A 23836-nucleotide genomic window follows, 5' to 3' on the forward strand; every position below is an offset into this window, starting at 1 on the left:
GATTTATATTAAAGCTTTTTAAAAGAATATTTTGCTTTGTTTTATTTATGTGTATATCTTTATATATGTGTGTATATTAGTTTTTTAAAAATTCTAATGAATAACTAGATTATATTTTTTATAAAATAAATTATGATACTATTTGTGAATTTTTATTAATATATAAAATATGTACATATTTTTATTTATAATATTTCCTTTTTTAGGTTTAATTTAAATTTTTAAAAATATTTTTTTAAAAAATTATATCGTTAATTTATCAGAAAACCTAGGAAATTAGAAATAAAAAGGCGACCCAAACCGAACTGAGTCGAGCCGAGTTTATAAACCGGATGACTGACGTAGTAAACCGTCGGGATTGAATAAATGATGAGGAGTGGAATAAAGGAAGGGCAATTAGTCATATCACTTGCGAGGCAGAGAAGAAGCACATGAGAAAACACAAAACGAGGCCAAGGATTAAACTTTGAGGAAGTGACAGCCAACGATGAGAAGTCACTGAGATCGAGGACGTGGCGAAACATATTTGAAATCCCGCCTAAACCCCTCAGTTTTTAACATTTCGTGCGAAATTAAATTTTTGACGTAAAAGATATTTTACAAACCTCCTCCACCCCACCCCTCTAATCTCTTGGCCTCTCACTTGAATCTGCGTACAAATCACGAACACGTGGAACTCCTTTTGCTCTCCTCTCTCTCACAAACCCTACGATCTTCCTCAAGGTAATTTACTTGGATCTTATTCGTTTGATTATTGTTCCTGCTTTATCCCGAATTCGCCTCGATTCTGTGTTTCGCGATTCGTTTCGGTGATTTTTGTGTGGTTTGATCCGAATCTACTCTTTGTATGTTTGCGATGTTAATCTGTACTTGGTGAATCCATCTCCTTAGGTGATTGTTTTAGCTTTTGTTAATAGAACCGAATAATCTCTACTTTTTTTTTTTAATTTGGTTCAGGATGTTAGCCATACATGTAGTAGTTGTCTACCTTATTCGCTGATCCATTGAGACGTTTTGCAGATTAGATAATGAAAGGAGGTAAATCAAAGACCGAGACCAGGAGCTCTAAGTAAGTTTTAGCTTGTGATTTTCTCTATTAATTGTCTGTCTAAGCTAGGTCATTAGATCTAATACGTTTTGTTTACTTATGGTGATAGGCTCTCTGTGACCAAGAAGCCTGCGAAGGCAGCAGGCCGTAGCAAAGCCGCTGCTAAGGATCCAAACAAACCAAAGAGGCCTGCCAGTGCCTTCTTCGTTTTCATGTAAACCCAACCGTTTCTTCCATTTTCTCTAGTTTCCATTTGATAAAGAAACTTTTTGCCCTTCAAAAGTTTTTTTCATCTGGCTATACTACCATTTCTTTTCAAAGGTGAGATGAGTAGAATCCTCTGTCTGCTATTGTGATTTCAAACGTATCTGATAATAGATAGTTCCATGAACCTCTTACAGTTGTTGTTAATTATTCCTTTTTGTTTGTTTGTTTGTATCTGAACTATGTGTGTTAATACTGACGTTGATTTTTTTTTGTGATATGAAGGGAAGATTTCCGTCAGACTTTCAAGAAGGAACACCCAAAGAACAAATCTGTTGCTGCTGTCAGTGTCTTCTTCTCACTTTAAAAAATAATAATCTTTTGTACCTTACCATCTTGCTATCTTTTTCAAAGGTGTACTGACGTTGAATTTGAACTAATAAACAGGTTGGAAAAGCTGCTGGAGACAAGTGGAAATCACTATCAGACGCTGTATGTTCTCCTCTCAATACGAAATTGTGTTATGATCTCAGTAGTCATGTTCTTGAGCAAGTCTAATACTTGTGTTTAATCTATGATTCAGGAGAAGGCACCTTACGTTGCTAAGGCTGAGCAGCGCAAGGTCGACTATGAGAAGAACATGAAGGCCTACAACAAGAAACAGGTAATATTGAAGTGTTTGTTACAGATTGGTTTGTTATTTGAGTCGATGATCAATCATTTGATTTTTTTTGTTTGTTTGTTTGTTGATGTTTAGGAGGAAGGTCCGAAGGAAGATGAGGAATCTGACAAGTCAGTCTCAGAAGTTAATGATGAAGATGATGCTGAGGATGGTAGTGATGAGGTTAGTGTTTGATCTTTTTTTTTAGTTATTATGCATATCATCATTTGCATACAAAGATCTTTGTTTTAATTCTTTTGTGGCTGGTGTATTTACCTGATGCAGGAGGAGGATGATGACTAATAAGTTGGAAGTTTGTAACATTAGTATAGATGGCTGCAAAGATCTCTCTGTTTTCTTTAATCTTAAAATGTTTATGGGGCTGATTAAAAGGTGTCTTTTATCTTTCTTTTCGTTTTGGTACTTCCCACAACCTATATCCCATGTTACCAAAGCCCTTTGTACGGTGAAAGTGAAATGTAGAATGTTTAGATGGTGATAAGAGAGACTTGCAGCTCTGTACTCTTGTGTTCTATAAAACGATTTACCTTTTCTCAGTCTATTTTTTCTGTTGATGATGTTGGTTAAAATCTTTTTCCTTCCAGTTGTAGAAAATGAATGTCTCTGACAGATCAATGTTTCATCTTTCTCATCTTGCGTAATTAACACACAAGTTTAATTAAAGATTCGAGTATTAGTCTGTCACTAAGCCTCCATTTCTTATTGATCTAACAAATCCCTTCCAGTTCATAGATAACGTTTTGCTGTACTAGTTATATATCATCATTTGCGTTTCTTTACAAGAAAAAAATCCAACAAGCAAGCACAGAAGAAAACACATAAGCAATGTTATAAGATTAAAGCGGAGAAGGTGAGCTAGCAAATGAATACAAATATCTCGGATGGTTGACGTGGCGAAACATATTTGAAATCCCGCCTAAACCCGTCAGATATTTTTATCCATTTCGCGTGAAATCGAATCTCAGTATCAGTTTCTACAAGATATTTTCAACCCTCACTCGAATCACACAAACACGTAGTATTATTCCTTTGAGCTCACCATCGTCTCCTCTTTCTCTCTAAATTCAAACCCTACGAGATCTTCCTCGAGGTGATTTCTTCTGATAATATCTCAAATTCTTGTCGATTGTGATCTCGTGATATCTGTTTCTGCGCTTATTCCTCTCCGCTTAGTTTTTCTCTGTTCGATTGCGTTTCCTGTTTCTCTCTACTCTGTTGGTTGATCCAGTGATATTCCTGCAGAATCCATAATGAAGGTTGCTAAATTACAGACTCAAACCAGGAGCTCCAAGTAAGTCTCAGCTAAATAGATCACTTCTTCCTCTTTTTTTCTTTTAGTCTTCTAGTTAGTTCCTAGATCTAAGTGTTGCAGATCGTTCCTCACTTGATTCTCGTTGATGATGGAGGGTTAGTTCACAATTATCCTAACTTCACTTGTGAATTTGCTGATCGGCTGTATTACATGATCAGGAATAATATATGCTCAGCCTATTAGGGTTATGAAAAATCTGAGGTGTTTACGTCTCTACTGCAAAGAATAAAGCCTTGGTCCGTCTCAAAGGATTGTCTGTACTCCGCAATAGAAGAACCGGTGTTTGTAATCTCCTTAGATGGATCAAGAACACAGTGGATATGCGATCGTTGTTTCTGGCAATGTGCAGTTTGGGACTTCTGCCATGAAATTCACATGACCGCTGCTCACTGGCCAATTGAAGATTAGTTTTTCTAGTTATGACATGTAGTTTTATCTAGTTTTACTAAGTTTCGGATAATGTAATGTCTAGTTTTACTAGTTTTCAGATAATGTAATGTATAGTTGGACAATATAAATCTCAGAGTTTCACCTACTTATACATAGTTATAATTATTAAATTTCTGTAGCTAACTCTTCACATTTTGACCCAACTCTATTTATATAAACTATTTTTTTATTTCAAAATCAATAAATATGTCAATAACAACAATTGTATCCAAACAACAATATAATAAAATTTTCCAAATCTAAAAGTGCGATTAGTTCAATTTAGAATAACTTGTGTGTATGTTTGTTGAAGATTAATAACGATGTACAATTTCACCAATATTGACAATTACACCAATTCTTACAAAGGTTTCAGAAGTTATAGAGAAAAATATTCGAATTTCATGGATCGGGCCTGGATGGTCCGCGAATTGCACCTGGTTGGGTTGTAATTATGCAAGTTTCTGTTGGGTCTGTGATCTTTTAATAATTTTTCTGATTTAATTAAAGATATATTTAATTTCAAATCTGGTCAGTTTCAGTTAGGAGTATCTCATATCATTTTTTTCTGCAGGAGCACCAGAACGTTTAATTCCAGTATATAATATAATTAGAAATCCCGCCTAAACCCGTCGCGGATATTATTTTTTATTCTGTATGGATTTCGTGGGAAATTGAATTTCAATTTAGAATTAATTTTGTTGGGTAGAAGATATTTACAAACACATCCCCACTAATAACCCCTTTGTCATTCATTCTCTTAATAATAGCCTCTCCTCTGAGTCAGCTCGAATCACAAACAAGCAGTATTCCCTTTTACTCCTCCCCTAATTTCAAACCCTAGCTCTTCCTCCTCCTCATCAAAGGTTATTTCCTCTCGATTTTGTTTTATATCGATCGATCTCTGTTGGTTCGTAATTGCGGTTTCCTAGTTTTGGTTGGCTGATCTAGTGTGATTTTTCAACCTGCAGAATCGAGAGACAATGAAAGGAGGTAATTCAAAGGCCGACTCCAGAAACTCAAAGTAAGTCTCTCAGCTCCTTATTTTGTCTCGCCTAGTTAGCTCCTCCTGGATCTGGAGATCGTATTCATAATAATATCCTTGTTTTGGGGGGTGTTGATAGGCTGTCTGTGAACAAGAAGCCAACGAAGGCGAGCAAAGGAGCAGCTGCTGGTAAAGATCCTAACAAACCTAAGAGGCCTGCCAGTGCTTTCTTCGTTTTCATGTAAAATTCATCTTCCTCTCCAATTTTAATTAGGTTTTAATTGTTCATAGCTTTGTTCTGGATGTGATCCTTTAATCGATCTAATACTGTTTCTGGCCAGGGAGGACTTCCGTCAGACTTATAAGAAGGAGCATCCCAACAACAAATCTGTTGCTGCTGTGAGTCTCTTGTTTTCTTTTACCATAAGCTTGCTTGGTTTTTGAGCTATACTTACTAACTATGGATAACAACAGGTTGGAAAAGCTGGTGGAGAGAAGTGGAAATCCTTGTCTGACTCTGTGCGTTCTTTAATCTTCTATTGCTCTTTGTTCTCTCTTAAAATCTTACATGCTTGACCCTTTGTCTTTCCTGCAATATTTTGTAGGAGAAGGCTCCCTATGTAGCTAAGGCTGATAAGCGCAAGGTTGAGTATGAGAAGACCATGAAGGCCTACAACAAGAAGCTGGTAACTTCTTCTCTTTTTCTTTTTGTTATTCAATAATGATGGTTCCTTCTTATTGACCAACATTTATATATATATAGGAGGAAGGTCCAAAGGAGGACGAGGAATCTGATGATAAGTCAGTCTCTGACGTTAGTGAAGAGGAGGATGCTGATGATAAGAGTGATGAGGTTCGTTCTTTTTATTTGTTTTGTATGTGACTCTGTTTAGTTGCTTCTTTACTGTATTTCAATTTCATGATTTTGTTTGCTTCTTTGTTTATTTGCATCACCTATATCATGTACTGACTCTGTTTCATGTGTAGGAGGAAGACGATTGACTAACAAGTTGAAGTTGGCAGCATTATATAGAGGACGCTGCAACCATCTCTCTCATGTTTTTATCTTCTTTTCTTTCTCTTTAAATGTTAACGAGGCTGGTTTTATTTTTACTCAGCTTACTGTTTAGTAAGCTATCAACTATCTCCCACTGATTCTGATTCTACGGGTAATGGAAAAATTGTGGTATCTTGATATTTGCAGCTAATTTTTTTTTTAAGGCTCTATGTTTGTTATGATCATAGATTCTTTATGCTCTTCTTAACATCTGCTTCTACCTCTGATTAAATGTTGATATGATAGAGTTTGATTTAGAGAATTAGTTACAACGGTTATAAACCGGTCTGAGTGGCTTCTCTCGAAAGACCAACACCTATGATGAGCGTTTTTTTCTTTTTTTTTGTTGCTAAGATAGTTATTTCTGGTTGACATATATTAACCCGTAAACTCGACGAAAGTATTGAAATTCCAACACTACACTGTCAACACAGCTAACCCAGACCCGATGCTTTAGTTATTATAATCTTCGTTTTGACCTTTTGTCTTTAGCATCTAAGAGAGCATCTCCAATGGCTCTCTATTTTTTCCTCTATAATTTACACTATAATAATGTAACTCTATTATAGAGTAACTTTTGCTCCAATGGTATACTCTATAATAGAGTTTATTCTATTATAGAGTGGAATATAGAGAAATATCACTTTTCTACTCCAAATATAGAGTGAAAAAGTGATATTTCTCTATATCTCATACTCTTTATTATAGAGTATACCATTGGAACAAAAGTTACTTTATAATAGAGTTACACTATTATAGTGTAAATTATAGAGGAAAAAATAGAGAACCATTGGAGATGCTCTAATAATAGAATATCTCGGATGAATGGGTTGATCAGTATTATGATCAATTATAATCCAATTGTATCTTGGAATCACCTCTACTAAACTCTTAACCGAGAGATCAATCAAATATGACAAATTGATCTCTAGTCTAGAGCTGTTTCCTAAAAGGTGTTTACGTTTAACGATGATAAATAAATTAAAGATTTATTTGATCAATTAAAAAGGATTATATAAAACAATTTATCTTCTCATAATGTCTTCTTCAATTCTTATGTATTGTGGAAAAAAGGAAGAGGAGAACGCAAAGTGGTGAAAGAGAGATGGAGAGAGGCAGCCAAAACGATGAGTATGATGACGGAGTTATGACAGTGGAGCAAATGGAGATTCTCCGTAAGCAGATCGCAATTTACGCCGTCATTTGTGGCCAGCTCGTTTCCCTCCACGAGTCTTTATCTTCTAAATTTCCTCTCTCATCAGGTACTACGTGAAAACATTGTGACCAAACTAACCTAGATGTTAGTCTCGTTTAAGAATATGAAAACTACGTCTGCGTTTGTAACACGTTACCCAAGATATCAAACATTTTTCTCAATGTTCACTGCATAACCTTAACTCAATGTTCAACATGTGTCCTTTAGTTTAGGCATTAAAGTAAATATATCATTTAGCTTCCTAACGAAAACACTTAGACAAATGCTGTATACTATATAAATCCGCATAGACCAAACATATTTATATAAATAAACTATATTCCAAGAGGGTTAGTATTTTATATGAGTTTTATCCAATATTATTTGATTTGGGAGTAATCGCCACAAGAGGGGTCTAGTGACTAAGAATAACACATATTTCTACTCAGAAGTAACTTATAGCTCAAGTAAATTGTTGTTGTTGATATGAGAAAATACACTAGGAATGCATCCAACAGGAGGTGGATACTTTGATCCAATGGTGGCATCACCAAGCACTTATAAAATATCTCATCGGCATCGTTGGACACCAACATCGATGCAACTTCAGATTCTTGAAAGCATTTACGAGGAAGGAAGCGGAACACCAAAACCACAGAGGATTGAAGAGATCACGTTGGAGCTGTCTCAACACGGACAGGTCATGGAGAAAAATGTTTATAACTGGTTTCAAAACCGACGAGCTCGGTCCAAACGAAAGCAGCCTCAGGCTATGACAACAATGACTGTTCAGACCGTTGATGCGACGGTGACAACTGAGGAGAGGAGTTATGGAGATTCTGGAGGGTTTGAATCTTATGATCATCTCCTCTTTCCGAGTAATGACTTCAGTAATATCTTAAAATATAATTTGAGCTTTTCCCATATGATTTTACTTTGTGCATTTGGCTATTGCATCGTTTTTTTTGGAATTTGGAAATTTTATCTGGGTTGGTTTATGGTAATTTTATTTAATTAGTATTATTGTATACGTTGTAATCAGGGCCGTCTTTTAACACGCGCAAGTGGAGCGGTCCAACATAGTCTAAAATTTTAGAGGGTCTATAATTATTTTAAGTAATAGTTATAATTTTATAAATTTAAAAGCATATATTTATAAAATATAAGATTAACTATATTTGAATTTGATTTTCATAGTTATAACCAATAAATATAAATTACAATTTTTTTTTTGTCACTGAATTATATTATTAGCCTTCAAGGCAAAAAGTTCTAAACAATGAGAACCAGTAAAACAACATAGAAAAGGGATACACCAGTAGGGATCCAAAATAAACTAACACATCTATTTTGCGTATGGATGACTAAAGATTTTTCATATAAAAGATTCATATTTGCTTCTGGAATAGACGAACCTCAAAGGAGATAACCTTCATATTAATCCAAAAGCACTACGATTCAGAGTGAGTTGAAAACGATTGTCATTCTCTTTTTATTACTCCAGTAGAAGCCACCGAGATAAGACAACTCTCTATTTTGCTCTATTATCAGAGTCAAAGAGATTACCGTTCCATAGAACTTCATGCTGCCTTTCGAAGTAACCATAGTTTGCAGGAAGAACTCCATCACCATCAAATGAAGAACCATCAACGATTGAAGCCGGTAAGATCCGTCGCCACCATCCGCAGTAGATCTGTCAATTAACTTTTTTAAACAGTTCAACTGAACCGAAAGTTTTGTCTTTCCAAACCAATTGGAAGAATCATACGAAAGAACAATAACAAACCTTGACAGATTCAAAATAAATTGGCAATAAAACAGCGACTAGAAACAAAACAGATCAAAAAAAGAGATGCAAAACGAATTAAACAAGCCGATGTCGGAGCTGAAGAAACCTCCGATCATCGACTTGAAACTATGAAAAAACTCTTTTTTTCTCTTTTGACGGCTAGGGTTTTCTCGTAGTTTTGGAGTTTCTATATTTTGTTTCTCTAACCAACTAAAAATGCAATAAATTAGGAAGTTAATTATTAGTATTTATATCACTTATATATTTTGGAAAGTAAGAAATAGTTGTTGATGTGTGTTTGAATATTAAATTGTAGTATAGAAAGTCAATATATTAATCTGATTATGTTTAAGAAAAAAAATATCAATTAGTGATTATAGATAAGGAGAAAAATATATATTTTCTTCACCGTTTTTTTTAAGAAAAAAGTAGCAAACACAAAGCAAAAAAATCTAGCCTACAACTTTTGTAGACAAGAAAGAAAAAGGGTGCCTTGTCTTTTTGTCTAACTAGTATCTAGATTTTGTTACTCTATTATATTTATAGATTAATTTTTAATTTGGATATAATAAACGTAAAAAAAAACTGAAAAACTAAAATGGCTAGAAAAATGATCAAATTTGATAATTTGATCAATGATTTTGCATTAAAATCTAGAAAATGGTGTTATTAAGATATAAAATAATTAAATTGATGTATTTATTTTATATTATAATGATATTTTGTAAAAAAAATCTAAATTATTTTAGATTATTAAAAAATGTCTTTTTTGAACAGGGTCCGTATAAAGTTTGAGACGGTACTGATCGTAATGAAGCATATTTTTGTGGTTTCAGGGATTGAGCATTTGCTAGATGGAGGAAAATTTAAGGAGATATAAATTCGTATTAGAAACAAAAAAAAATGAAGAGCTCCTATCTATTATATTCTCTCTGTTAACTAAAGCAATATTTCGTTGTATTAATAAATGACTAGATTTTGATGCGTTGGATTATTTTGATTTACAAAATTACTTTTATAAAATTAAAACTTTTTATTTAACATATGTGTTTGTAAGTTTTTGAATTTTATTGATATCACTTTTGCTGTAACAATTAATCCAAAATAAGGAATCAATGAAAAATCATTATTTTGTTAATATTTATTTGCTTCAGTGACGAATCATTCTATTTTAGACAATGGGTAATATTAGTGAACATTTTCATTTTCAAACTTTCAGATAAATATTACGAAATGTAAGATTAGTTTATCAGATTCCATTGTTATATTAGGATATTAGCTCAAGTTGTATTGTATAATATTCTAACAGGTAAAACAAAGCTAGAAATAATGGTTTTTGAGATCAAAATGAACGAACCAACAGATCAAAATCATAGCAAGCAAGCAAAATCCTGAGGGAGAGGGGTTATTTTCGTAATATTAAGATGGGCTATGAATCTTATAAAAGCCCATTAGCCCAAATCATTATTCTTCAGGTGGGTGGGATGGATAGTAACCGGAACCGCTTGTAAACCGGTCAGTAAGGGTAAGTCAAGTGTGAACAGAGCCAGGCTGTAATGTCAAGTTGGCGTTTGGTGGCTCCACGTTTCTCTGTGATGACTTTTCGAATTAAGTCAGCGACTCTCCTTCTTTTCTTTTCTCTTCTCGAAACCCTTCTCTCTTCTTCATCCCTTCCTTCCTCTACAGCTCTCTCTCTCTCTCTCTCTCTCTCTCTCTCTCTCGCACGGTGGAGCAACCTGGACTGCTTTAAATAGGATCCATGGAAATCACACTTTCCAGAGTTTAACAAGAAGTCCGTCATCATCTTTCTATTCGATTTTTGTCAGCTTAGAAGACTTTTAGGCTTTTCCTTCTCCGATCGCAATTGCTTGGTATGCTTCTTTGAAAAATTGTTTCCTTAAATGTTAGAAGTATTGCTAAATTCGGTAATCTTACTATATTTAGGTTGATTCGAATAATTACGTATTTTCGGAAGATTCTTTTAAACCAAACTAGGAAGGCTCTTAGCTAAATCTCTTTTTGTTTGTTTCTAAATATTGTATCTTTGCTTTCATTTACTATCGAATTTGTTGTACATGTTCTTTCTACCAAACTCTCTTGCATTTAACCACCCCCCGGGTTCGAAACCACCCCCTAAACATTTATATGTTGTGGGATCTCATATTAAGTTTTCATTCTCTGCTTTGACTTTGAGCAGGAGAGGAGGTAGCTAGGCTAAAGGATGGCTGGAAGCTGGGATGGAAGCCAGTCAGACGACAGCTCTCATTTCGAGCGAGGCGTCGATCACATCTACGAAGCATTCATCTGCCCTTTAACAAAGGAAGTCATGCACGACCCCGTCACTCTGGAGAACGGTCGAACATTCGAGCGCGATGCCATTGAGAAATGGTTCAAGGAATGTTCAGACGCTCGTAAACCTCCTTCTTGCCCCATCACTTCTCAGACGCTCACTACCGCTGATGTTAGCCCCAGTATCGCTCTCCGTAACACTATCCAAGAGTGGAGATCAAGGAACGACGCTGCCAAGCTCGACATTGCTCGTCAGGCGCTCTTTATAGGAAACGATGAGTCTGATGTTTTGCAAGCTTTGATGCATGTGAGGCAGATCTGCAGGAGTATCCGATCCAATCGGCAGGTTGTGCGTAACTTTCAGCTTATCCGTATGATCATTGATATGTTGAAAAGTAATAGCCATAAAGTGAGGTATAAGGCTTTGCAGACTCTTCAAGTTGTTGTTGAAGGAGATGATGAGAGCAAGGTTTGTTTTCTTAATTACTTCTGTTTAAATCTTTTGCTATTGCATTCTAACGGTAAACTCATTACCCCTAGCCATTCGGTTCTTGGTTCGGTTTCGGTTTGGTTCCACTTATATTATTAGAACTAGGATAAGATCTGCACATTGCGCGGGATGAAGTTGTTCGGTTTTTCAGTTCTGATCTATTCGATTCCGATTTTTCGGAGTTAAAATTCAGAAAATTCAGGTTGATTCGAATAGTTATTTAGGTTGTTAGGATTAAAGAGGTTTATATTCTGTTCGGGTATTAGAGATATAAGATCCGCTCGAGTAATTGATAGGATTCATACCCGAACCGAAAGTTGTTTTTCGGTTCGGATAAATGTGTCCATGCCTACTCAAGTGCTAATGAAAAAGTGTCAGTAATCTTGCAGGAGATAGTAGCTGAAGGGGATACCGTGCGTACACTAGTTAAGTTCTTATCTCATGAGCCATCAAAGGGGAAGGAAGCAGCTGTTTCTTTGTTATTTGAGCTCTCCAAGTCTGAAGCTTTGTGCGAGAAGATTGGTTCGGTTAATGGAGCACTTATTTTATTGGTCGGACTGACGAGCAGCAACTCAGTAAACGTCTCCGTTGTTGATAAAGCTGATAGAACATTAGAGAATATGGAGAAGTCAGAGGAAATTGTTAGGCAGATGGCTTCTTATGGTAGACTCCAGCCTCTTCTAGGCAAAATCCTTGAAGGTGATTGGCTTCTTGATCATTCATTCATTCCCTTACTTTCTTTTATTGATTATGAAATGAGAATGTGAAACATTGATGTGCAGGTTCACTTGAAACAAAACTCTCCATGGCTAACTTTCTTGGGGACCTTGCCTTAAACAATGATACGAAGGTTCTTGTGGCTCAGACTGTGGGCTCTTCTCTGGTTGATCTTATGAGAAGTGGGGACATGCCCCAACGTGAAGCCGCCCTGAAAGCTCTCAACAACATCTCGTCGTTCGAAGGGAGTGCTAAGGTTTTGATCGGGATAGGGATTCTCCCTCCACTGATCAAAGATCTGTTCTATGTAGGCCCAAACAACCTTCCAATACGGTTGAAAGAAGTGTCGGCCACTATTCTCGCTAACATAGTGAACATTGGATATGACTTTGACAAAGCCACTCTTGTTTCGGAGAACAGAGTGGAGAGTCTTCTGTATCTGATAAGCAACACTGGTCCAGCGATCCAGTGCAAGCTGTTGGAGGTTCTTGTTGGACTCACCAGCTGTCCTAGAGCGGTCATACATGTTGTCTCTGCTATTAAAACCTCAGGTGCAATCATCAGTTTGGTTCAGTTCGTGGAAGTCCGAGAGAATGATGCTCTGCGTTTGGCTTCCATAAAGCTTCTTCATAACCTCTCCCCGTTCATGAGCGAAGAGCTAGCCGGGGCGTTGCAAGGTACTTCTGGACAACTGGGGAGCCTTGTTGCCATCATCTCAGAAAAGACCCCAATCTCTGAAGAACAAGCTGCAGCTGCTGGACTCTTGGCTGAGTTGCCAGAGAGGGATCTGCGTCTCACTAGGGAGCTCTTGGTAGTTGGTGCTTTTGAGAAAATCATCTCCAAAGTGAATGGAATCCGCCACGGGGAGATCAAAGGGATGCGGTTTACGATGAATTTTCTTGAAGGGCTTGTGCGTATACTCTCCAGGATCACTTTTGCATTCAACAATGAGCCTAGAGCAGTCACCTTTTGCCGTGACTACAACGTTGCTTCGCTCTTCATTCACTTGCTTCAGTCCAACGGTCAAGACAACATTCAGATGGTTTCAGCCATGGCTTTAGAGAATCTTTCGCTAGAGTCTGTAAGACTCTCACAGATACCTGATCTCCCTCCTCCAAACTTCTGTGGCTCCATCTTTTCATGTATGAGCAAACCGCCCATTGTAACCGGGCTGTGCAAGATCCACCAGGGGATATGTTCTTTAAGAGAAACGTTTTGCCTCGTTGAAGGCGAAGCTGTGGAGAAACTGGTGGCTCTGTTGGATCATGAGAATGATAAAGTGGTGGAGGCTTCTCTTGCAGCTCTTTCGAGCTTACTAGAAGACGGGTTAGAAGTAGAGAAAGGTGTCCAGATACTTGATGAAGCGGACGGGATAAAACATATACTAAACGTTCTGACTGAGACACGAACAGAGAGGCTTACGAGGAGAGCGGTTTGGGTGGTGGAAAGGATCTTGAGGATTGAACAAATAGCAATAGAGGTGGCGAAAGAACCGAACGTGAGCGCTGCGCTTGTGGATGCTTTTCAAAACGGTGACTTCAGAACAAGACAGATCGCTGAGAACGCGTTGAAACACATTGATAAGATCCCAAACTTCTCAGCTATATTACCAACCATGGCGTAGTGGGAGATGATGTCCTATTATCTGTCCAGTGAGTTTTTACTGATTTTATAAAACTTTTAATGGGGGGTTTTGAGGGGGTTTATTTGTTAATAGCATCCAGTTTTTTCTTTCGGGTTATATATTGTAAATTTATATTCTTGTTTGCGTGTGCTGTAAGGTATTTGATTTGAATCATTTGATCGGTCTCAGTCTCAGATGACAAAGGCTTTGTTGTGGCGGAAACACTTTCGTTAGTTCTTTAGATTATAGTGAACATTGTGGTGATTATGATTTAAAAGCAGTAAAGACAATTTCAACTAGGTCCAAAACCAGAATTAACTTGAATATCTACAGTTTTACGAATTTCAGGTCACACCGGACTAATTAACTCGACTGTACTTATATTATATATCAAAAATTTCTTTGTAATATATAACTATCATAATTACCACATAATTTTGAACGTACTGTACTTATATTATTATGAATTATATTATATGAGTTTTACCAAAACAAAATTATAGTATATGAGATTAGTAAAAAAATGCCTTTGACGTTATTTAAAAAAAATTGCTGGCTTAGAGAAATGCCTCTTTTTTCCTCACCCAGGCACAGGCACGGCTATGCTCACTAGGACCCATATTGGATCTGCAAAAATATTTTCAAAGGCATAGACACAAATTACATCATCACTCGTCATGAATATTAACCCTAGTTTGTTATATGCGGCAGCGAGCACCAGCTTGGAGCTTAGTTCTTGTGGGAACTTGATTGTAGTCAGTTCTGTTTCGGGATTGAAAGCTTCGATGTTCTGTCATTTCTCAACCAGCAAAGAGCTATGTCTATGCAAACTAGAGGTCTAGTATTGAGATTACTTGTCTAGCAAGTTAGGGTGTAATTCAGCATTTTCGAACCGATACATGAATTTGTTGGGATTCAAACCCTTGATTTACATTAGCCAATTTTGTTCCTCTGCGTGATTCCATCGACTCCGAATTTTATAAGTAAGGGCCCTAACTTTTTTGAAAAAAAGTCCTGAATACTAACTAAAATTTTGTAAGATTTTTTTGGGCCTAGTGAAAATGCACTTTTGGCACATGGTAAGTGCCGGGCCTGGGTGTGATACGTTTTAACCCATTCAGGTTTTAGATTATGTATCTTCTATCTCAGTAGAAGCATTAATTAGAGTGAAACAGATTCAAGACACGTTGTGACGTAGAGACCACTAACAAAGAGAATGTGAAGGACGGGACATGAGCTTTGAATCTGCGAGACACGCTTTAAGGGATCTTTGTTTCTCGTTGACCTGACGAGGAATTTGTTAGAATCGGGTTTATTATGAGCTTTCAACTTAAAACCAATTGGTAATTAGTGGAGTGGCCCTAACCCTTTATATATTAGTAGAATAATTTTTATATTTCCGATGTGGGATGTTTCTCATCAATACCTTCCCTCACGCTCAAATATCTAGATCTGAAGCGTGGACAATGTGGGAATAACATCCACAGAGGGCCCAACATCGGTGTAGTAGTAGTTGTAGTAAATTAGGTCAAAGGATCTTATCGCTCTGATACCATGTTAGAATCGAGTTTATTATGGGCTTCCAACTTAAAACCAATTGGTTATTAGTGGAGTGGCCCTAACCTTTTTATATATTAGTAGAATAATTTTTATATTTCCGATGTGGGATGTTTCTCATCAATAGAATTTGGAGCCAAAGGTGGAGATGTGAGATAAATTGGATCAGACGAGCCATATAAATATTTGGATGTGAAATAAATTGGATCTACCCATGCATTTCATCATCTTCAACGACATGCAGTGCAGTTTTAAGAGATTTTCCTCGAGGGGACAAAAAGGTAAAATATCAATGGTCGAGCTAATTTAGTTCTTTTATGTGATTATTTCTCTATGATTTGTTGAAGTGCAAATATGTTTATATAGACGTGATTCAATAAAGAAACTTACAAAGAAAATGTAAACAGTTGGCAAGATAATCTCAATAATAAAAGCCAAGTTTGCTCGTTTGTTTCATCAGAAAAGGAAGAAAAAGGCAAGACTGATTTTTCTTATTCCTTTTACACTGTCATATATTATGTGAGATCAAAGCAAAATGGATACTTTGAATCTGTTAGTGTTGCAGAGTTAAAGTGAAGAAGATGAAGTTGTAACTAACTCTGTTATTTTCATTAAAGAGAAATGAAGAAGGAAGTCAACTCTTATACAACGAGTTGATTCCGGTTTACATGTAACAGAACATTTAACCGTACTAAACCGAAGTTAACCACACGATATAACACTCTAATATTCCCCCTCAAGATGGCAAATACAGAGACTTTAAAGCCATCTTGCCAACTAGAGAATAGAATTGAGTGGGAAACAAAGGTTTAGTAAAAATGTCTGCTATTTGATCATGAGTTCGAACATGAAGAGTCTTGATGTAACCAACCTCGATCCTTTCACGAACTTGATGGCAGTCAAGTTCGATGTGTTTAGTTCTCTCATGGAAAACGGGATTGTTGGCGATGTGAATGGCTGCTGTTGAATCACAATAGAAAGGCACCGGACCAGATTGAGGCGCATGAAACTCCTGCAACAGATGATACAGCCAAACAACTTCGCGTGAAGCAAACTCCATGGCTCTGTATTCGGACTCTGCAGAAGAGTGTGAGACGGTTTGTTGTTTCTTTGACTTCCATGAGATGAGAGCATTCCCAAGAAACATACAAAACCCAGATGTAGAACGCCTGGAGTCTGGACATGAAGCCCAGTCTGCATCAGTGTACGCCTTTAACACTAGATCAGACTGAACAGAGTAAAATAGTCCATAACCAATCGTTCCCTTCAAGTAGTGCAAAACCCTGTAAGCGGCCTGAAGATGAGACTTTTTTGGAGCCGACGTGAACTGACAAAGCTTGTTGACAGCAAATGTGATATCCGGCCTAGTGATGGTAAGATACATCATTCTGCCAACCAAGCGTCTGTACATACACGGATCTTCAAGGCAAGGCTCATCAGAGTGTTGAACCAATTTGACGTTAGGATCCATCGGAACAGATGAAGGTTTACACGCCAGTAAGCCAGTATCTTCAAGTAAACCCAGAGTATATTTCCTCTGACACACGGAGATACCCTTGCTTGATCTAGCAATCTCAAGACCGAGAAAATATTTCAGAGGTCCTAAGTCCCGAAGTTTGAAAGCTTGACTGAGAGCTTCTTTGAGATCAGTGACGTCTTTATCATCATTGCTGGCAATGATTATGTCATCTACATATACTAGAACAGCAGTGTAGATGCCATTAATATTCCTGATGAAAAGAGTATGATCCGAATGAGACTTCTTAAAGCCTAGTTGCCTCAATGTTGTACTAAACTTCAGAAACCACTGACGAGACGCTTGCTTTAGACCGTAAAGAGATTTCTGAAGTTTACATACAGCATTAGGTGGAAGAGTTTCCCCCTGTCGTGGTGTGTAACCCGGAGGCAACATCATGTAGATTTCTTCAGTCAAATCTCCATTCAAGAAAGCATTAGAAACGTCAAGTTGAGTCAGGCTCCAGTTCTTAGCAGCTGCAACGTTAAGTAAGGTCTTAACTGTTGTCATTTTAGCTACTGGAGAGAAAGTGTCGGCAAAATCAACTCCTTCCTGTTGAGTGTAACCCTTAGCAACCAGACGAGCCTTGTATCTCTCTAAAGTCCCGTCTGCGTTAAACTTGAGTTTGTATACCCATTTGCATCCAATAGCATGCTTCCCTGGAGGTAGAGAACACACAGTCCAAGTGTCATTAGCTTCCAGAGCCTTGAGTTCTTCATTCATAGCTTGTAACCACGCGGCAAACTGCTTGGCTTGCTTGAATGAAGTAGGTTCAGGATGCAGAGCAACAGAACAAATATATGCTTTGTACTCCTTTGACAAGCCATCAAACGACATGTAAGATGCTAATGGATAGGGAATCTCTGTATCAGACTCTGAGATATTACAGTAGTAGTCTTGAAGATAAGCTGGAAGATTAGTCTTTCGTTTGCCTTCTTTTGCAACTGACTGTGAAGCATTAGCAACCTTATCAGATGGAGCATTCACGACTACAGGAGAACCAGGAGAAGAAGTGTCCTCAGCTGCAGGAATTCCACTGTCAGGCTGTGTTTCATCAGTCATAGAAGCAAAGAATTCTGAATAAGAAATATCATCATCTTTAGTACATGGGAAAATATCCTCATGAAATGTAACGTTTCTTGAGATAAAAGTCTTGTTTGTTTCAAGATCCATGACTCGATATCCTTTGTATCCAGCAGGATAGCCAAGAAAAACACAAGGACGAGCACGAGGTTGAAACTTGGTCCTGCCTTTTGAAGATGTAGAACAGTACGCAAGACAACCAAATACTCTGAATCCACTATAATCAGCTCGTTTAGAGGTTAGTACCTCAAATGGTGATTTGTTTTTGAGAAGTGGAGTAGGTAAGCGGTTGATGATAAAGACTGCAGTTAGTACACAGTCGCCCCATAACTCCAATGGTAGATTCGACTGAAACATGAGAGAACGCGCAACATTCAAGATGTGTTGATGCTTTCTCTCGACTACTGCATTTTGTTCAGGTGTCTCAGGACAGGAGTGATAAGCTACTATCCCTTTCTGCTTGAACAGTTTCACAAATCTCAGTTCTTGAGCATTGTCTGATCTCACGGCTTTGACGACTGCTTTATACTGTGTTTCAACCATCTTCAAGAACTCAGGAAAAACAGTGAGGACCTCATCTTTGGTGCGCAGAAGATATATCCAGGTAACACGCGTATGATCATCAACAATGGTGAGAAAGTACCGATATCCTTCCACAGTTGATGTTGAGAAAGGTCCCCAAACATCAATGTGTAAAAGATCAAAGGCATTGTCACGAACATTGTTCTTGGATATGAAAGGAAGCTTTTTCTGTTTTGCAAGAGGACAAATTTCACAGTGAAAAGATCCTTTATTTCTATTTTTCAATCCAAGTACATCTATTATAGCATCAGTCTTAGAAATAGATGGATGTCCTAGCCTATTGTGCCACAAAGAAGTATCAACAACAACGTTTGAACAGAGAGCAAACTGATGAAGTGAACTAGAATCTGCAATATCTTCTGTGTCAAGTATGTATAGGTTTGAGATTTGTTCAGCCCTCCCAATCGTCAAGCCCTTGGTATGATCCTGTATCAGACAAGAATTCACATCAAAACTCACACGGCAACCCAAATCCCTAGTCAACTGGCTCACACTTAGCAGATTAAGTCTGAAATCCGGAATGAACAGAACATTAGACAACTGAATATAGTCATTCAGTCTAATGCTGCCTATCCCTGCAATTTTCACTCCAAAACCTGTAGGTAATGTGACTGATGTATTCATTGCATCTGATAGATCAGCAAAGAGACGTCTGTCATGACAAACATGGTGCGTTGCACCACTGTCAATGATCCAAGATCCTGATGAAAGCGTTTTTCTGGTTTCTCTCAACATGCCAACAAAGTGCAATGTAGAGTTAGAAAAAGCTATACCCGGTAGAGCTGTGATAGTACCACCAGATGACGAAGCCATATAGTTGACTTGAGCATTGGGAGCATGAAGTTTAGAGTTGAAGTAAGCAATGACTTCAGCAATTTGATCTTTTGAAAGATTGTTGATATCATCTGCAGAGGAATCTCCAAGAGCTAGCTGAGCTACAACCGGTTTTGTCTGATTTGCTTTAGAATACCCAGAAGAAGGCTTCTCTGCTGCTTGTTTGTTCTTATGCTTGAAGTCGACTGGATATCCATGGATTTTATAGCATGTATCAACCGTGTGACCATTGTAACCACAATGAGTACATATAGGTCTGTTACTCTTCGGTGGATACTTGGCCTGCGTAGCGTTTGCAGAGATGACAGGAGCCGCTGCAGAGATTTGAAACGCTGTAGCATTTTGAACTGGAACTAGATTTCTTTGATTGTGATCTTGATCCAGCAGATTATATATCTCAGATAAGTCCGGGAGATGCTTCTTCATGATGATCTGACTGCGAATAGTAGAATAGGATTCATTCAAACCAGCCAGAAATTTTATCACTTTTGATTGCTCTGCTTTCGTTTCAATAGTTTTGCAACAGTCACAATGTCTGCAAGTCGATATACAATTAGCTCCATCTAACTCATCCCAAAGAGTTTTCAAGGTTGTATAGTATGTTGCCAAATCCATTGTGCCTTGTTGAAGTGACCAGATCTGTTGAGATAATTGATAGGATCTTGGCAAATTCGTGATGTGGAAACGAGCTTTTAAGTCGTTCCAGATTTCAGAAGCATCAGCATAGCGTAATATGCTTTTGTATATTTGCTTCGAAACCGAATTGAGAAGCCAAGATTTCACCATCGAATTGCATCTTGACCAGATCCGAAAGCTATGGTGAGATTCATCAGGTCGAACGATAGATCCATCAACAAAAGCAATTTTGTTCTTAGCATCCAAAGCAATAGTGATCGCAATACTCCAGTTATCGTAGTTCGTTCCATCAAGAGATTCAGAAATGATGGATAGACCTGGATTGTCACTATTGGTGAGGAAGAACGGTGAATGAATGCTGTCAGGAGCTAAGTCGTCAAGATCTGATGATCTCGTCGGAGATGCTTCAGGAATAGAAGCGCGACGAGCGGAGCTAGAAGGACGTCCAAGGCGTCGCGTAGATTTGCGATTGATCACCATCGGAGAAGAGAATGAACAGAATCTTCAGAAGAACACGATTCGCCGGCGGAATAACCGATCGAGTCGAAGAGGACGAAGAATCTAGATCAATGGTGCGGAAGAATGAGCAGAATCAATCGAAGTTTGAGCTTCGATGGCTCTGATACCATGTTAGTGTTGCAGAGTTAAAGTGAAGAAGATGAAGTTGTAACTAACTCTGTTATTTTCATTAAAGAGAAATGAAGAAGGAAGTCAACTCTTATACAACGAGTTGATTCCGGTTTACATGTAACAGAACATTTAACCGTACTAAACCGAAGTTAACCACACGATATAACACTCTAATAGAATCAAATAAAAATGAGCACGATTGTTTTTTTTTTGATAAAATGAGCACGTTTGTTGTGAATGTATTATCTTCTTTTCACTGTCAGTCAGGTGTTCGATTTTTTCTCTTTCTTTCGGTTTGGGTTCGTTCACTTCAATGGCATATATGTTTTGTGAGACCAATCCGAAACGGGTACGTTGAATCTTAAAAAGTGACTACAATTGTAAATATTTTGTGCATACGATTTTGTTTTTGTTTTTCTGGACATGATTTCTTTCAAAGAATCACAAAATACGTGAAAGTAAAAAAAAAATTACGTGAAAGTAATAAAAGAAGGTCATTATGTATTAATTTGTGGGCTTTTGATTTGTTGTTGGGTAGTATGATAATAAAAACTTTGCACAACATTGGCTATGCTTCTGTAGAAGTTTTAGAACAAACTATCTAACAAGTCTTTCTAAAAAAACTAGCTAATAAGTATCCATGTCATCTAGATATTATTTGTGAAGTAATTTCACATAGCCGTCTTAGCTCAGTGGTAGAGCGCGTGACTTTTAATCCCGTGGCCGAGGGTTCGATCCCCTCAGACGGCGGCTTTAGATGTTTTTCTCCAAAAGCTATTTTTTGCTTTACAAAAAAAAATAATTTCACATATGTCATCTACACAATCATTTTCACTAAAAAATGTGATATAGCTTACTATAATTGATGTCACTGATTATGGTTAAAAGTGACATGACATATTACATTTAATGTTAATTTCAAATTTTTAGTAACTTTTGATTATATGGTAATAACTCATAAATCATCATTAAAATAAATCTATTCAAATATGTCATTAAGTAATATGATAATAGAAATATAAATATTTTAAAATTTTCGAAATATTATTTAAGTAAATTTTTATAATTAAACAAGATTTTCAAAAATTTATAAAGCATTTTTTTTTAAAATTGAATTTTTTCAATCGTAATAACATTTATTTCTTTTTGATATCTACAAATTTTAGAATTTTGTTTATTTTTATATTTTGATAATTATAAAAAATAGTATCTATTTATTTTATACAAATTAATTTAATATATCTTAACAAAAATAAATAACTGAAAATATATCTAAATTATGATTTTAAATATAACTTAAATATAATTTTAAGTAAATCAAATTATTTATTTTATCTTAATTTTATGTTTAACAAATTTCTATTTTTAAAATATTAACAAAATTTACTTTTAAATACAATTTGAATTTAAGAAAAACACCTAGTTAACGATAGATAGCTATATGTATATGTCCAACTATGATACATACCAGACAAACCAATCGGTGGCAAAATAAACCGAACAATCCATTTATAATGTACCTAGCTACTAAAAATGATTAACATACCATACTTCATAAATTTGATTTATCTTCTTTTATTAATGAATGTTAAATTTATTTGATGAAGGAAATTTTTTTACAAATAATGTGGCTTTGTTTTGAAAAATGAGTAAAGAAATGTATAAAACTTATTAGACATGACTTTATCAAAAAAAAAAACTTATTAGACATGAGGATGCTATATATGTAGCAAAGTAATCAGATGGCCCCAAAGAAACCTGAACATAAACCCTAAACATCACCATCAATTTCAGATCGACAACAAAGTCACACACAGGTGAAACTTGATCTTTAAAGATTTGCTTGTGATGATCATTAATCAAATATCATTTATTTCAATATCAACTACGAGAATCAAGAATCAAAAATCATGGTTTTCAATATCATTAAGAGTACGTACATCGAGTAAACATTAACAACTTCACATATTATTGGTTACTTTTGGCGCCTTCGCTTAAACTCCCACGTGAAATATATGCATATTAAGTCCTAAGCAACTGTTTACTTCCAACATAGTCGGGTCTATTATTCTGAAGAGTCGAAATTCTCGAGGCCATTTTGAAAAGTTGAATGCATTCGATGTGAGAAATTGCCAAAGTCATTGTCATAACCCGAAGATGTGGCATAGAGCAATCTCGTGCCCACTACTGATTGAATTTGGTCAATTTTAAAGCATTTTCCCGGAGGCTGCATTATTTTTCAAACTCGCTATTGATTGATTAGTGGAGAAACGAAGTTTCCTCCTCACTTTGACTATATACTAGTAATGGGAGATGATTATACAGTCTTACACATAATCATTTAAATATGGTCTGGGAAAAGGGTTTATATAGTGACATGAACAGATGTGATCTTCCTATTAATTATCCAAAATTTAATAAATTTAACGAGAGAAAGAGAGATCATGTGTGGAGAAAGAAGAAGTGGGCCGTGAGAAATACAGGAAGTGGAGAGTGCACTGAGAAGAGAAAGAGTCAACCAGAAAACTAATACTAATTTTAATTTTTATCGAGTTACTATATTTAGAAACTTCTAAATTCACACGGTTCCTCCTCACATACCTCTCTTAGCATGCATTATTATACGTATTAGTATCTTTTTCCTTTAGTACCTTTTTGGGAATGTTATATAGCATTTATGTATGGTACGTGTCTCCATTGTTTGTACAACAATATTTTTTAGAAATACGACCTTACTTGGACAGGATGTTTTACCAAAAAAAAAAAGAGATTTTTTAGAAAGTACTAATGTTCTATACAATGATGACAAATACATACATAAAATCTGAACTAAAAAAAACTTTAAACGAAAATTTGACATGTGTCTCTTCACTTTCTTCACCAAATCGTTGAGTGTTACTGTTACACCTGTTATTCTGAATTTAGTTAAATGTATTCATCATCCTTCAAAGTTTATAAACAACATTGACAAGTAACACGAGGACGACCATATACCGATTCTGGTAGGATTCCTCACATAAATGTTTTCTGTCATTATTTATAAATATCTCCACAACATATAATTCAGCTCAAATCATATAAAACTTGTAAAAAAATGTTTTTTTTTGCTAAAAAAATATGTTACACGTATAGTAAATACCAGTGGCGGAGGCAAAAATAAATCTTGTGGAGATCATA

The 23836-nt window shown here is 36.4% G+C and overlaps 4 protein-coding genes and 1 non-coding gene across 6 annotated transcripts; all 5 read left to right on the forward strand.

Annotated features, from left to right (window-relative positions):
• Nucleotides 1-562: 562 nt before the first annotated feature.
• Nucleotides 563-2475, forward strand: LOC108834071 (high mobility group B protein 2). Its single transcript, XM_018607435.2, has 8 exons — nucleotides 563-723; nucleotides 1021-1069; nucleotides 1158-1262; nucleotides 1538-1595; nucleotides 1700-1744; nucleotides 1836-1916; nucleotides 2010-2096; nucleotides 2199-2475. Exons 2-8 carry the CDS (start codon nucleotides 1029-1031, stop codon nucleotides 2214-2216), a joined length of 435 nt encoding a protein of 144 aa, XP_018462937.1. The 5' UTR covers nucleotides 563-723; nucleotides 1021-1028; the 3' UTR covers nucleotides 2217-2475.
• Nucleotides 2476-4392: 1917 nt separating this feature from the next.
• LOC108834073 (high mobility group B protein 3) lies at nucleotides 4393-5857 on the forward strand. Its single transcript, XM_056989661.1, has 8 exons — nucleotides 4393-4541; nucleotides 4647-4699; nucleotides 4800-4901; nucleotides 5002-5059; nucleotides 5135-5179; nucleotides 5266-5346; nucleotides 5424-5513; nucleotides 5648-5857. Exons 2-8 carry the CDS (start codon nucleotides 4659-4661, stop codon nucleotides 5660-5662), a joined length of 432 nt encoding a protein of 143 aa, XP_056845641.1. The 5' UTR covers nucleotides 4393-4541; nucleotides 4647-4658; the 3' UTR covers nucleotides 5663-5857.
• A 627-nt stretch (nucleotides 5858-6484) lies between these two features.
• On the forward strand, nucleotides 6485-7966 carry LOC108838327 (putative WUSCHEL-related homeobox 10). Its single transcript, XM_018611280.2, has 2 exons — nucleotides 6485-6979; nucleotides 7416-7966. Exons 1-2 carry the CDS (start codon nucleotides 6823-6825, stop codon nucleotides 7928-7930), a joined length of 672 nt encoding a protein of 223 aa, XP_018466782.2. The 5' UTR covers nucleotides 6485-6822; the 3' UTR covers nucleotides 7931-7966.
• Nucleotides 7967-10312: 2346 nt separating this feature from the next.
• Nucleotides 10313-14017, forward strand: LOC108812893 (U-box domain-containing protein 44). Of its 2 annotated transcripts, none has more exons than XM_018585279.2 (4): nucleotides 10313-10493; nucleotides 10899-11459; nucleotides 11870-12179; nucleotides 12263-14017. In XM_018585279.2, exons 2-4 carry the CDS (start codon nucleotides 10923-10925, stop codon nucleotides 13819-13821), a joined length of 2406 nt encoding a protein of 801 aa, XP_018440781.1. In that variant the 5' UTR covers nucleotides 10313-10493; nucleotides 10899-10922; the 3' UTR covers nucleotides 13822-14017. The 2 variants fall into 2 exon arrangements, with proteins under 2 accessions (XP_018440781.1, XP_018440780.1); XM_018585278.2 differs by having other exon boundaries at nucleotides 10314-10572.
• A 7320-nt stretch (nucleotides 14018-21337) lies between these two features.
• Nucleotides 21338-21409, forward strand: TRNAK-UUU (transfer RNA lysine (anticodon UUU)). The gene has a single exon. It is a non-coding gene; the product is annotated as a tRNA-Lys (tRNA).
• The last annotated feature ends 2427 nt before the right edge of the window (nucleotides 21410-23836 follow it).

This window comes from Raphanus sativus, chromosome 6 (assembly GCF_000801105.2).
Source record: "Raphanus sativus cultivar WK10039 chromosome 6, ASM80110v3, whole genome shotgun sequence".
Lineage (NCBI taxonomy): Eukaryota > Viridiplantae > Streptophyta > Magnoliopsida > Brassicales > Brassicaceae > Raphanus > Raphanus sativus.

What these genes read in the sequence shown, in the direction of transcription:
- LOC108834071 (XM_018607435.2), top strand. Translation starts at nt 1,029, where the DNA reads ATGAAAGGAGGTAAATCAAAGACCGAGACCAGGAGCTCTAA. An exon ending in AGAACAAATCTGTTGCTGCT is followed by an intron (nt 1,596 to 1,699) that starts GTCAGTGTCTTC and finishes ACTAATAAACAG; the next exon opens with GTTGGAAAAGCTGCTGGAGA. An exon ending in AGGCCTACAACAAGAAACAG is followed by an intron (nt 1,917 to 2,009) that starts GTAATATTGAAG and finishes GTTGATGTTTAG; the next exon opens with GAGGAAGGTCCGAAGGAAGA.
- LOC108834073 (XM_056989661.1), top strand. Translation starts at nt 4,659, where the DNA reads ATGAAAGGAGGTAATTCAAAGGCCGACTCCAGAAACTCAAA. An exon ending in GGAAATCCTTGTCTGACTCT is followed by an intron (nt 5,180 to 5,265) that starts GTGCGTTCTTTA and finishes AATATTTTGTAG; the next exon opens with GAGAAGGCTCCCTATGTAGC. An exon ending in AGGCCTACAACAAGAAGCTG is followed by an intron (nt 5,347 to 5,423) that starts GTAACTTCTTCT and finishes ATATATATATAG; the next exon opens with GAGGAAGGTCCAAAGGAGGA.
- LOC108838327 (XM_018611280.2), top strand. Translation starts at nt 6,823, where the DNA reads ATGGAGAGAGGCAGCCAAAACGATGAGTATGATGACGGAGTTATGACA. An exon ending in TAAATTTCCTCTCTCATCAG is followed by an intron (nt 6,980 to 7,415) that starts GTACTACGTGAA and finishes AAAATACACTAG; the next exon opens with GAATGCATCCAACAGGAGGT.
- LOC108812893 (XM_018585279.2), top strand. Translation starts at nt 10,923, where the DNA reads ATGGCTGGAAGCTGGGATGGAAGCCAGTCAGACGACAGCTCTCATTTC. An exon ending in AAGGAGATGATGAGAGCAAG is followed by an intron (nt 11,460 to 11,869) that starts GTTTGTTTTCTT and finishes GTAATCTTGCAG; the next exon opens with GAGATAGTAGCTGAAGGGGA. An exon ending in TCTAGGCAAAATCCTTGAAG is followed by an intron (nt 12,180 to 12,262) that starts GTGATTGGCTTC and finishes ATTGATGTGCAG; the next exon opens with GTTCACTTGAAACAAAACTC.